The 13,854-nt window shown below is 40.0% G+C and overlaps 1 protein-coding gene across 1 annotated transcript in view; it reads left to right on the top strand.

Moving 5' to 3' along the window:
* PXDNL (peroxidasin like) overlaps positions 1-11,500 on the top strand; it is a 496,832-nt gene extending 485,332 nt beyond the window's left edge. The window contains exons 20-21 of the mRNA XM_025394327.1: positions 10,184-10,297; positions 11,056-11,500. Of these exons, the coding sequence (XP_025250112.1) occupies positions 10,184-10,297; positions 11,056-11,187 (246 nt within the window). The 3' untranslated portion in view covers positions 11,188-11,500. The remainder of the gene's footprint in view (positions 1-10,183; positions 10,298-11,055) is intronic.
* Positions 11,501-13,854: the final 2,354 nt, after the last annotated feature.

Genomic DNA, 13,854 nt, shown 5'->3' with positions numbered 1-13,854 from the left:
TTAGTGTTATGTTCTACGGTTGGTTAAATCATTAGAGTTCTTGCTTGTAAGCATGTTTTCAAGGGTAGTTAGCAAATATGTAAGAGCATGTGCTATGTACAGTCAAGCATTTATAGTACTATATAATATTCATGTTGGCTAGCAGTAATGCACGATTTACATGGGGGTCTGATAAAATAAATTAGTACTTAAGTTGCATTTAAAGCTTGCACCCCATAGAATACAGAAAGTAGTTTAAATTAGAATGCCAGTTTTGGGTGTTGGTGGTGAATTTGAGTGCTTTCTTTCTGAGTTGTCCTGGGGAGAAGTTTCCATTTCCGGTTTACAAGACCAGTGTATTAACTTATACTACCAGGGCAGGTTCATTTGAGTAGATTGTTTTCGGTTAAGGAGGCAAGTGGTATTAAGGTTAGGATTGTGATAAAGTATATTATGGATGCTACTTGCCCAATAATGATGAAGGGTTGGTTTACTGGTTGGCCTCCGATTCAAGTGAGAGTTAGTAGAATTATAATTAGGAGTCAGTATAGGAATTGGCTAAGTGGGCAGAATATTTTACTTTGTTGTTTGGATTTATGGAGTATGGGGATAAGTGCTAAAATGAGGATTGATAGGTTGAGTGCTAGCACTCCTCCTAATTTATTAGGGATACATCATAGAATTGCATATGCGAATAGGAAGTATCATTCTGGTTTAACGTGCCAGGGGGTGTTTAGGGGGTTAGCTGGAGTATAGTTGTCTGGGTCACTTAAAAGGTCGGGTGAAAATAATACTAGTATTATTAGGGCGAGAAGGAGAAGGATTAAGCCTAGGATATCTTTGATTGTATAATAGGGGTGAAAGGTAATTTTGTTGGAGTGAGAGGAAATTCTGGAGGGGTTGTTTGATCCTATTTCGTGTAGAAATAGTAGATGTAGAATTGTAAGGGCTGTAATAATAAAGGGTAGGATGAAGTGAAGGGTGAAGAACCGTGTGAGGGTGGGATTGTCAATTGAATATCCGCCTCAGACTCATTGGACAAGGTTAGTTCTGATATATGGGATGGCTGATAGAAGATTTGTGATTACTGTGGCACTCCAGAATGATATTTGGCCTCATGGGAGTACGTGGCCTATGAAGGCTGTTGCTATAGTTATAAGTAGAAGTATAATGCCGATATTTCAGGTTTCTAGAAGGAGGAATGAGCTGTAATATAGGCCTCGGCCAATATGTAGAAAGAGGCAGATAAAGAACATAGAGGCACCGTTAGCGTGGAGATAGCGAAGGGTTCAGCCATAGTTTACATCTTGAGTGATGTGTGCGACTGAGGAGAAAATATCTGCTGAGTAGTGTATTGCTAGGAATAAGCCTGTGATGATTTGTAGGGTTAGACAGGTTGCAAGGAGTGAGCCAAAGTTTCATCATATGGAGATATTAGATGGGGTGGGTAAGTCAATGAGGGAGTGGTTGATTATTTTTATGTGTGGGTTGGGTTTGCGTGTTGGGGTCATTGGTGTTTTTGTAGTTGAAATATAACGATGGTTTTTCATATCATTAGTCATGGTTAGAGCCCGTGTGGAAACAATGACATATATTTTATTCTTATTAAGTGTACTGTTGGTTATGGGATTTGTCGGGTTTTCTTCCAAGCCTTCTCCTATTTATAGGGGTTTAGCATTGATTGTTAGTGGTGTGGTTGGTTGTGTTATTATTTTAAATTATGGGGGAGCTTATATGGATTTAATGATATTTTTAATTTATTTGGGAGGCATAATGGTTGTTGTTGGTTATATTACGGCAATGGCTATTAAAGAGTATCCTGAGGCATGGGGCTCAGGATTTGAGGTTCTGGGGAGTCTTTTAGTAGGATTAGCGATGGAGGTAGGGTTGGTTTTATGGGTTTTAGATTTTGATGGGTTAGTGGTGGTGGTTAATTTTAACAATATAGGGAGTTGAGTGATTTTTGAGGGAGAAGGGCCGGGGTTAATTCGGGAGGATTCTATTGGTGCGGCTGCTTTGTATGACTATGGGCATTGATTTGTGGTAGTTATTGGTTGAACATTGTTTGTTGGTGTATATAGTGTGATTGAGATTGCTCAGGGTAATAGGTTACGTTATTAGAAATAAGACTAGGGTGAGAGGGATAAGGAAAGAGAGAAAATGAAATTTGATTATACCCTTTTGAGTGGTTGTGAGGATGGATGTGATAATGTGGGTATGTGAGATTGTTTTAGGTATAGATTTTTCTAGTCAGATTGAGTCTAGTAAAAGGGAAGCTAGGTTTTGACTTATAAGTAGGTTTTGGTAGGGAGCTGTGCGATGAATTGTAATGGGAAAATATCCTAGTATGTTAGAGAATTTAAATATGTATGATGGGATATCCATTTTAAGCTTATTGGCTATAAGAGTAAGGTCCAAGGCTACTAGGAGGCCTAGAGCGGTTACGTACAGGGCCGAGAGTTTTAAGTGAGATGATATTGTTAGTTGGGGAGGTAAGGTGGGAGAGATGCTGTTAGTAATGAGGAATCCTGCGAGTAGGCTGTTGATTGTGAGGCTTTTGATTGGGTTTAATAGGGTGGGGGTGTTTTCGTTAATGTTGACTAAGGTTGGGAAGCGAGGTTGTCCTGTTAGGATGAGGAGAATAGTTCGAGTACTGTAGGCGCTTGTTAGGGAAGTGGCAATGAGAGTGATAGATAGGGCTCAGGCGTTGGTATACGGCATGTTTGCAGATTTGATGATGAGGTCTACCCAGAATTCACAAGTTTGAATGTTAATCTCATCCAAAAGCACTCTCCAAGCTGACTTATAAAACTAACCATCAGGGTGTTCCCACCAGTATGGCTCAATGCTCAGTCAGTCTGTTCCAGGTAAGTAGATCTTGATTGCTGCCTCTCTTGTTATCCTCCTGTCTCTTCAGATTTCACCTTAGTGGTTTGCCCTGCAACCTTAGCTCTTTAAGAAATTTATTGATTTTCAGTGTGTCCAATTTTTCTTGTCGTGAAGATGGGAGTGATGATTTACAAGCTTACTACATGCTGGAACTAACACTGGAGTTGCTTTAACTTTTACTCATATTTCTCAACACAGAGAGGTTTCTTTGCCCATTTAAAAGTCCTGGTATCTTGTAGGAGCTTGGCTCTTCAGGTTTATGGGCTATGCTCTTGCATAAAACATCTGGAGATGCATCTTAAGTACACCGAGCAAAAGTATTGAACTTTACAACATTGAATCTTGGAGTGCCCTTGACTTTATAGTTCAAGCTTATGTAGTTACAATTCTGCAGTATTTTCCATTACCCCTTTTAATTTTGCATACAAAAGGTTTTCAGAAACATGAACTGGTTAATAAGAAACCCCTTCTAAATTTCCCATAACTGTTTCTGTACAGCTCCCAGTGAAAAGACACTTACATCGTTGTATCAGGGCCATTACTGAAGAAAATAACTTGGTAATTCTTGTTGTTATGGTGAGAGTTTTTTTCTTTCACTTGCATTTTATACAGCAGCATGGTCTAGATTAAGCCATGAATTAGACAGGTTTTGCTAAGTTACACTCCAGTAACAACCCAAATCTCAGTTTACGGCAACAAGGAGGATTGTTTCTCACTCATGTTGCATGCTCTTTGGGATTCAGCTGTGTCTATCCTCCACAGTTTGTCAGTCCTCCAACCCAGAGGAAGGAGCATCTCTATCTGGAGTACACCTTCCTGTTGCAGAAGGAGATAGGCAATAGAAGTCTCACTAGACAGTACCTCAGAATATGATGTTTTTTGGCTTGTAGATCTCTGTCTTTATGTTCACATGGGATTATCCCTGTGTGCCAATCTGTGTTCAGATTTCCTTTGTTTATGAGAGCATCAGTCACATTGAAGTAGGGGCTCACTCTACTCTAACATGACTTTATTATAACTAATTACATCTGCAATACTCCTATTTCCAAAAAACGTCACATTCTGAGGTACAGAGGGTGAGATCCTCAAGATTTGAATTTGGGGAGTGATGCAGCTCAACCCCAAGCAGGAATCATGCAGATAAGGATGCTTCTGGAATGCAGGGCAACAATGATGCAATCATTGTCAGTATTATATACTTTGACACAGCAGCTGCCTTTGGGGGAATGCAGTGAGGCTGAGGAGGCTACACTTTTGATTACATAGCCTTAGGAAATCTACAACTGCAATAGTTTGAATAAATTAAGTAAAAATGTTATATGAAATAGTGTCTAATGAGAATTCTGTTTCTGGGAAGGCGGAGTAGATATATTTTTGCCTCCTGCTTATTTTTCTTTTATTTTTACTTTTTTTCTGAGACTGAGTCTCACTCTCACCCAGGCTAGAGTGCAGTGGTGCGATCTCAGCCCACTGCAACCTCTGCTTCCCAGGTTCAAGCAATTCTCGTGCTTCAGTCTCCCGAGTAGCTTGGATTACAGGCGCTCACCACCACGCTTGGCTAACTTTTGTATTTTTAGCAGAGACGGGGTTTCACCATGTTGGCCAGGCTGGTCTTGAAATCCTTACCTCAAGTGACCCACCTGCTTCAGCCTCCCAAAGTGCTGGGACTACAGGCATGAGCCACTGCACCCAGACACCTCTTGATTATAGTATAGACAGCTACAACCCCTGGATATCACATTTAAAACAAACATTAGATGACTCAGAATGGTGAAGAGCAAGAAAGCAGACTGATCAGGGACCTTGGACTCCAGGAGCAATGCGATGCTCTTTCCTGGGCACTTTTTCCTCATGTAGCTCAGGCTTGAAGCTGAAGAAGCCAGCAACCTGAGCATATCAACAGACACAGAAAAAGGCCCAGCAAAACCTGAGTCCCTCTAGACAACAGGCCAAAACAGTGGAGGCCTAGCAATACAGGTAACTTTTAGACAATAACCATTCTTCCCCAGCCAAACAGCACAGAAGAAACTGTGGCCCCCACCTCCAGCAAGACCAGCAAAGCCCAAGTGAGGAGGTGGCTTTCACTCTCCCCAGGCTATACTGAGGCACCTAAGGACCCCTTGAGACTGCTGTCCGAGAAAGCCAAGTAGGAAACTAGGGAATCGTCCTGCCAGATGGTTGCACTCAAAAACTTGAGGTCACAAGGGGAGCCTGGGCTTGCGTCCTCACTCAGCGGGATTGAAGCTCCCCTCCCTCTTCACTGGGGTGGTTGCAGAGAAGGCCTAGGGGAGGCTCCAGTGCTCTCCATTTTTCAGGGGGTGATAAGGCTGCCCTGCCCTTCTCCATCCTGAGATGCATGGAGGCCGTGTGGGGGGGATTCACAGAATACTACACCTCCCATCCAGGAGGGTTATGAGGTGGCCTGACAGGGAGCCAGAACCCCAATTCCTCCCAAAAGTAATGAAAAGAACCCCTTTGTGTGTCAACGGAGGCCAGGGAGGGAACCTGGACTTCTGGCAGTAATGATGGCAGTAATGATGTGGGACCCCTCTTCCCACGCCACAGCAGTTTCAGAGGAAAATACCTGAAATAGAAGGCTTCAGTAAGATCCAAAGCCTCCAGGTTTCAATAGGAAATTATTCACCATACCAAGAACTAGGAAGATCCCAAATGGAATGAAAAAAGGCAATCAACACTGAAGTGATAGAGGTGTTGCAGTTATCTGAAAAAGATTTTAAAGCAGTCATAGGCTGGGCGCAGTGGCTCACACCTGTAATCCCAACACTTTGGGAGGCTGAGGTGGGGGGATCACATGGTCAGGAGTTTGAGACCAGCCTGACCAACATGCTGAAACCCTGTCTCTACTAAAAATACAAAAATTAGCCGGGTGTGGTGGCACATGCCTGTAATCCCAGGTACTCAGGAGGCTGAGGCAGGAGGCTGCAGTGAGCCGAGATCACGCCATTGCACTCCAGCATGGGCGACAGAGTGAGACTCTGTCTCAAAATAAACAAACAAACAAATAAATAAATAAAGCAGTCATAAAAAATGCTTCAATGAGCAATTTCAAACACACTGTAAACAAATGAAAAATGGATGAAAAATCTCATCAAAATAATACAAGGCCAAAAGAGAAACCAGATGGAGATTTTAGAACTGAAAACTATAATAACAGAAATAAAAAAGATTAATAGATGGACTCAAAACAGAATATAGATCAGAGGGGAAAGAATCAGTGAACTGGAAGATAGAAGACTAGCAATTATACATTCTCAACAACAGAGACAGCATAGACAAAAACAAGATGAACAGAGCCCAAGAAGCCTGTGGGATTTTAATAAAACATCCAACATTTGTGTTATTCAAGTCTTGGATAGAAAGAAGAGAGAAAGTCAGGACAATTCCAAAGAAATGCACACCAAGACACATCATAGTCACACTTTTAAAATCAAAAAGGAAAACATTTTGAAAGCAGCAAAAGGGAAACATCACCCTGCCATTTACATGCTGAATGGTGAATGTTTGAATGCTTTCCCCATAAAATTGCAAGGCATTGCAAACAAGGCAAGGATATCCATTCTCACCACTCTTATCCAGCCTAATGCTGGAAGTCCTTGCCAGTGCAATAAGTCAAGAAAAGGAAAAGACCTATAGATTGAAAAGGAAGAAATTAAACTATTTTCAGGTGATACAGCTACCCACATAGAAAATCTCAAGGAATCTACAAAAATACTCCTAAAATGAATAAATGAGTTGAACAAGGTTAGATGATACAACATAAACCCAAGATAAACATATAAAAAATTAATGGCATTTCTGTATACTAACAATGAATACATGGGGTGATAGGAAAAGGACAGTTACATCCTTTTATTATCAAGGCTTTGTAGTAAAGCCTGGAACAAAACTCCCATACACTGTATTTCTTATACTTACAGTCCATACAAGATCATTTTTAAATTTTTTATTTTTATTTTTATTTTTTGAGATGAAGTTTTGGCTCTTGCCGCCCAGGCCAGAGTGCAATTTCACGATCTCGGCTCACTGCAACTTCTGCCCCCTGGGTTCAAGTGATTATCCTGCCTCAGTCTCCCAAGTAGCTGAGATTACAGGTGCCCCCAACTATGCCCAGCTAATTTTTTGTATATTTAGTAGAGACGGGGTTTCACCATGCTGACCGTCTTGAACTTCTGACCTCAAGTGATCCACCCTCATTGGCCTCCCAAAGTGCTGGAATTACAGGTGTAAGCCACCGCACTCTGTCCTGGTACATACAAGATTCTTAAAGTATTTATTTCCTGACCAGGCGCAGTGGCACATGCCTGTAATCCCAGCACTCTGGGAGGCTAAGGTGGGCGGATCACAAGGTCAAGAGATCGAGACCATTCTGGCTAAGATAGTGAAATCCTGTCTCTACTAAAACCACAAAAAATTAGCCAGGCGTGGTGGCAGGTACCTGTAGTCCCAGCTATTTGGGAGACTGAGGCAGGAGAATTGGCATGAACCCAGGAGGCGGAGCTTGCGGTGAGCTGAGATCTCACCACTGCACTCCAGTCTGGGAGACACAACTAGACCCCGTCTCAAAAACAAAAACAACAACAACACAACAACACAAAACCTATTTATTTCCCTTCTTAGAGCAGGGTGTGGTGGTTTAAGCCTGTAATCTCAGCACTTTGGGAAGCCAAGACAGAAGGATTGCTTGAGTCCAGGAGTTCAGGATCAGCCTGGGTAACATAGCAAGACACCGTCTTTACAAAACAACAGCAACAACAAAAAATTAGCTGGATGTGGTGGCATACACCAGTGGTTCCAGCTACCTGGGAGGCTGAGGAGGGATGATCACTTGAGCCCAGGAGGTTGAGGATACAGTGAGCCATGATGATGCCACGGCACTCCAGCCTGGATGACAGAGTGAGACTCTCTGAAAAAACAAAACAAAACAAAAAAAGAAAAACTATTTCCCTTAAATAATTTATTAATTTGTCATTTTATTTAAGTTTGAAAGAGTTTTACTGTCCTAAGTGCCTAAAGTTTAGAACAGATATGCATTTTCCCAGTGTTTTTGGAAATAAAAGTTTTGTATGTATCCTAGTCTGCTAGGACATATTCATTAATATCTTCAGAGATTTTTTGTGATTTTCATACTTCAAACCCATGACCCCACTCGAGCAATGGATTATTTGGTTCACATCTGGTTATTGTGAAGCCTTGCCATTCAAGCCTGCATTGTAATATTTGTCTTATCCTCTCCATTCTCGCAACTCAACTAAAGTCAAGGATCAAGTCCTGCCAGTTTATTAGTGTATTAACTGGTACATATCAGGTACTGAATATATCTGTTGAGTAATGAATGGGTGGATGCCACTGCCCAAGTGTAGGCACTCATGCTAAATTATCTTCCAAGAGCCAACCCTCCTGTCCTACTTCAATGCACAAGTGGTGAAAAGAATTTATAGAATCAAAATTCTTTCATATCAAGACTTTTTGCTTTCTAAATGAAGCCTGAGTTCATCGCGATTTTTTGGGTTCTTCTCTTCTTCTTAAACCCACATCTAGCCAATGTCCTCTACCTGCTACATGGCTCTTTTAGTCTCACTGCCTCCTTCCTCAGTGGAGCCCATATTGGTCTCGTTGCTAGTTTCTCACCAATGATCCTTCATGTTGCCACTGGAGTGATCATTGTGATGTTATTTCCCATTGCCTGGAGACTGCGCTTAATTAATTTATGTGACTTTTAAGGTCCTAATTTTCTTTGCTGCCCACTCATCCCACCTCAGTTCCCACTAACATGTTCTCTGTGGATGTCCCCAATGAAGGAGGGGAGAAAAATGTACATTTCTGAAATACTGATCTATTTGTGGTGCCCATGCTTTAACATATATATATTTTTTCCATTTGCCTGAAATGCCTTTTCCCTGCTTGTTCTCCTGAAAGACATGGTCATCTTTTACAGCTCAAATGTTTTTCTCCATATAAGATATATTAGTCTGCTCAGCACAATAACAGAATACAAGAGAATGGGTAACTTAAACAGTTTATTTTTTCACAGTTCTGGAGGCTGAAAGTCCACGATCAAAGTGTCATCAGAGATGGTTTCTTCCAGGTCCTTATTCTTTGGCTTGCTGATGGCCACCTTCTCCCTGTGTCCTCACATGGCCTTCGCTGTGTGAGCACACCTGGAGTCTCTTCCTCTTTTTACAAGAACACCAGTGCTATTGGGTTGGAGCCCCACTCCCATGACCTCATTTAATCTTCATTACATCCTTAGAGGCCCTATGCCCAAATATAGTCACATGGGGGATTAGGGCTTCAACTTATGAATTTTGGGGGAACACAGTTCAGTCCATAAAATCAGGTCTCCCCTCATTGCCTGAGGCAGAACTGAGTGTGGCTTCTGTATTAGTTCATTCTGACACTGCTATAAAGAACTACCTGACACTGGGCAATTTATGAAGACAGCAGGTTTAATCGACTTACAGTTCCACAGGAAGCATGACTGGGAGGCCTCAGGAAGCTTACAATCATGGTGGAAGGGAAAGGGGAAGCAAGCACCTTCTTCACATGGCAGCAGGAGAGAGAGAGCAAATGGGGGAGGAACTGCCAAACACTATTAAACCATCAGATCTCATGAGAACTCACTATCATGAGAAGAGCATAAGGGAAATCCACCCCCAAGATCCAATCACCTCCCACCAGGTCCCTCCCCCAACATTTGGAATTACAATTCAACATGAGATTGGGTGGGGACATAAAGCCAAACCATATCAACTTCCCTTCTGCTCTCCTTGGGATTCCTAAAGACCTTCATTATCTAATGGCTTATAGCCGTGATTTATTGGCCTTTCTACCAAATTGTAAAGCCAGAGAGACCCTGGTTTGCTTGCTTTCATCTTTGAAACTTAATAAATATCTGTTAAATACATATTATTTTATAACAACTTGGGTGACAAATAATAAAAATACTTATTAGTTGAATTTACATTTATGCTTATTGAGAAGATTTTCCAAATATGTAATTTTATTCATTTGATTTTAATTCCCCTTCCTTTAGAAATTAACTCTTTCAGACTCTAGGTCCATGTTCAATATTTTTTAACACCTACAGAACTGTTTATTAGTTTGGATACTGGATGAATCAAGCTCATTAAGTTCTGGGGGAAAATATTAAGAAAAATCATGTAGGCTTTGAAGTTTCTTTTGCCTTCTAGGTGTGTGCTTACAGAATAGAGCATTTCATCAAACCACATTATTGATTGGCTTTGTTGCTCTCCGCTTCAATTCCCACTCTTCTTTCCTTTGCCTCCTCTTTCAGATAAACAAGCTGGAGGCACGCCTGAGGCAGGCAGGGTGTACAGATGTTAAAGGAGTTCCAAGGAAGGCTGAGGAGCGCTGGATGAAAGAAGACTGCACTCACTGCGTCTGTGAGGTTTGTGCTGCGAGAAGTTTTCCCCTCCAGCTCCCCCCATTTCACTTCTCCTAGCCAGCCACTTGAAGCATAATTGAAAAATTCAAAAGGAGAAAAAAAAAACTTTATGTCAATAGATTCTAGGTATATTTTTAAGATCAAGGTACTGGTGTGAAATTTTGAGGTTTTTGCTTATTGATAAAAAAGTATAGCCACAATCTTATGAGCACTTGCCAGAGACAACGAGCTTTTTCCATGTTCACCGATGGACAAAGGAGCTGAGGCTAAGGAAGTTTATGTCAACAAGTAAACTGAGCCAGCCTGGGACTTGAGTTCATCTCATTATTCTCCAGTCAGGCTCACTATAAACACTGTGGGCACTTGGTAAACTACCCAATTCTATGGAAAAATAAAAAAGTGTTGTCATGGTGTCCACCAAAGCAAAAAAACATGCTCTATATTTGTTATTTAGTTTGCTTTTTGAACAGAGCTGATTCTTTCCAGCCATCTAGAAATGTATGAGCTTCCTCAGCTAATCCTACCATATGGTACGATACGGTAGGTAACATTTTATAGGGCAGCCTTGCTCTTCGCGCTGCAAATGTGTGGAAAGAAAGATTGAATAGAAACCATGCAAAAATGAGCTTATACTATGAACAATTTTTATTGTATTGAGACAGTCAGCTTATTAGATTATGTATTATAAGAAATATTTATTTGTCTTTTAAGTACTTTGACTATAAAAAACATGGAGGTGATATGTGCATGTTGCCTTTCAGAGTGGCCAGGTCACCTGTGTGGTGGAGATTTGTCCGCCGGCTCCCTGTCCCAGTCCTGAATTGGTAAAAGGAACCTGCTGTCCAGTTTGCAGAGACCGAGGAATGCCAACTGATTCCCCAGAGAAACGCTAATAAAAGTGTTGTGCTCTTGAGCCCTGAATGGGAAATTTCTCAGGAAGAGACACTTAGGACTTTGGCACTTTTAACTTGTAGTCACATCATTGATATGGAAACCACTGACTTAAGCAACTTACTTCATTTAATCTTACATATACTGAAGATCTTTTATTTTGTTCATTTTCTAACACATCTTGAAATAATTCAAAACTAAAAGCAGTAAAGTGCATAGGAAATATTTTATCATAAGAAATATTTCTTACTGTAAGCTATCAGTTTTATATACCGCATCTGGAAATAAAAAGAATACCATGGAATATTTAAAAAATATACAAGTATTGTGGAAAATCTCTAATTTTTGAATTTAGAGAGGTCTCCAGGTTTCATAATCTGCAGGAATTTTGAAATAATGAGTTTCACACTTACGAAAACATCTGGAAGGGTCTATGATACATTCATGACAATGTTGTGATGCTGTTCTCCCTACTGACCCCCCTCTCTCAGATCTACAACCTAGACAATTGTCAGATTTGCTGGGAAGGCATTTATCTTAACCTTCATTAGTCTCTTAAGTCCTGGGACATAAGGAAAAAGTCAGTGAAGGAATATCATTATTTTTGGGAACTTGTTAGTTCTGCATGTGGCTGAAAAATGCAAACTCTCTGAAAGAAAGAGACTAAAGCAGAATTGCTCAATGTCTGCCTTCCTCTTACTTGTCATTGTTACCATTCCTGAGATGTCAAAATTGAAATAGAGCCAAGCCTGAAATTCAGGAGCAATCTGAATTTACTATAAGCAGACTTGAAAGTGTTTCTGACTTTTACAAAAGGTGTTGCTGTAGGGTTCTTCTAATTTGGGCACTCTCTTACAGCATTTGACACAGAACCCCATAGACAAGTGTATTTATACTCAGAATTGAGTATTAAGTAATTTAGGTGATTTTCACTTCATATTAGATCAGAGCCTTTAAAATCTGATATAAAAATATGTACTCATATGTGGGGTTGATAAATCTTTTTAAAGAATACTTTGTGCCAAGGCTTTTTTTTTTTTTTTCTTTTTTTTTTGAGACAAGGTCTCACTCTGTCACCCAGGCTGGAGTGCAGTGCAGTGGTGCCATCACAGCTCACTGCAGCCTCCACCTCCTGGGCTCAAGCAACAGTCTCATCTCAGCCTCTTGAGTGGGTGGCGCGACAGGTGCATGCCACCATGTCCAGCTAATTTTTTTTTTAAATTTTGTAGAAATAGGGTTTCACTGTGTTCCCCAGGCTGATCTCAAACTTCTGGCTTCAAGCAATCGTCCCTCCTCAGCCTCCCAAAGCACTGGAATTACAAGCATAAGCAACCATGACAGCCAAACCCTTTGAGGAAATATTTCATGTAGTGTGCTGCCAAGAGAGGGCCTCAAAGAGACAGTGCTACTGTTTTTCAATTACAAAATAAACTTTTAAAAATAGGCATCGTTTCCCAATATTTAGAGTTCTTTTGTAAAATGCAGTATTAGTTTTAGAGAAAATATTCTGGTAGCTTTTTTATCGTGAGTGAGGAAAGATGTTTCTGGTGTTTGTAGTATATTTGTTTTTAAATGTGTTAGTGATTCCCAAGATCCAAATTAATTTTTACTAAAAAGGTTTAAAAGGATAAATCCTAATATGCCATAACAGTTTTATATTTCATGGCCTTTAAAAATCCGAACCAATTTTTTATTATACTAAGTTTTAAAAGATAAAACCTAACAAATCTCAGATGCTTGACATTTGGTGGCCTTTTAAGACCTAACATGGTGAAATGCAGGTAAATCTTATGAATGTAAGTGTAATGCGTTCCTCAGAAACAGTCACAGTAAGCTTACCTGCAGATGACAGTAACAAATGACAATTACGAATGAACTTGGTCAAGTTTAGGTTTCTCATAATACTCATTTGCTGTTGTTCACCTTACTGCCATTTAAACAAGACCTATGTGATTGCTGATTTTATTTTTTACACACTAACCACACATTAACTTGGATGTCACATGGTTAATATGACTGGCTCATATAACATAAACAGATATTAAAATAACAGAATGAAATTATCATTTAAAATGGAACTGGATTGACTACATGAGGATTTTAAAAACTGTTTGTCGATTGACAAGGTAACTTGAAAATTCAGCCAACTTTATAGACATCATTATAATTCCATCATATAAATTGCTTTTTACTTTGTACATTTTACTATATAACACTTGTTTGTCTATGTTTTTAATATTGTTTTTATTCTTGAAAATAATATTGCAAATGGTAAAAATTTCAAATATTTCCCAAGGATATATACCCTGTCCTTCATTTCTCCAGTCTAAGTGCAATGGCTATTTTTAATTTTAGAATGTGTGCATATGTGTGTGTGTGTGTATGTGTGTGCATGTGCCTTTGTGTGTGTGTAGTAGAAATTTCCATTTTTCAGATTTTAAAAGAAAGTACCACATCAAAAATAAATGAGCTGGGTAAAAGCTACGTAAGCTGATAAGACTTACACACGTGAAGTGGTAATGATATTTTGAGAGAAAAGAAACTAAGTCAAGTTAGAAGAGAACTTGGATTTTTAGAAATTTAGAATGTTTAGAAGTGGAAAGTATCAAGTAATCTGTTTTTTGGAAAAGCATGTGAAAGAAACAACACGACTTGCTGTCAGGGCATGG

The sequence above is a fragment of the Theropithecus gelada genome, chromosome 8 (genome assembly GCF_003255815.1).
Source record: "Theropithecus gelada isolate Dixy chromosome 8, Tgel_1.0, whole genome shotgun sequence".
Classification (NCBI taxonomy): domain Eukaryota; kingdom Metazoa; phylum Chordata; class Mammalia; order Primates; family Cercopithecidae; genus Theropithecus; species Theropithecus gelada.
The sequence above is the reverse complement of the archived record's forward strand: the minus strand, read 5'-3'. Positions and strand labels throughout refer to the sequence as shown.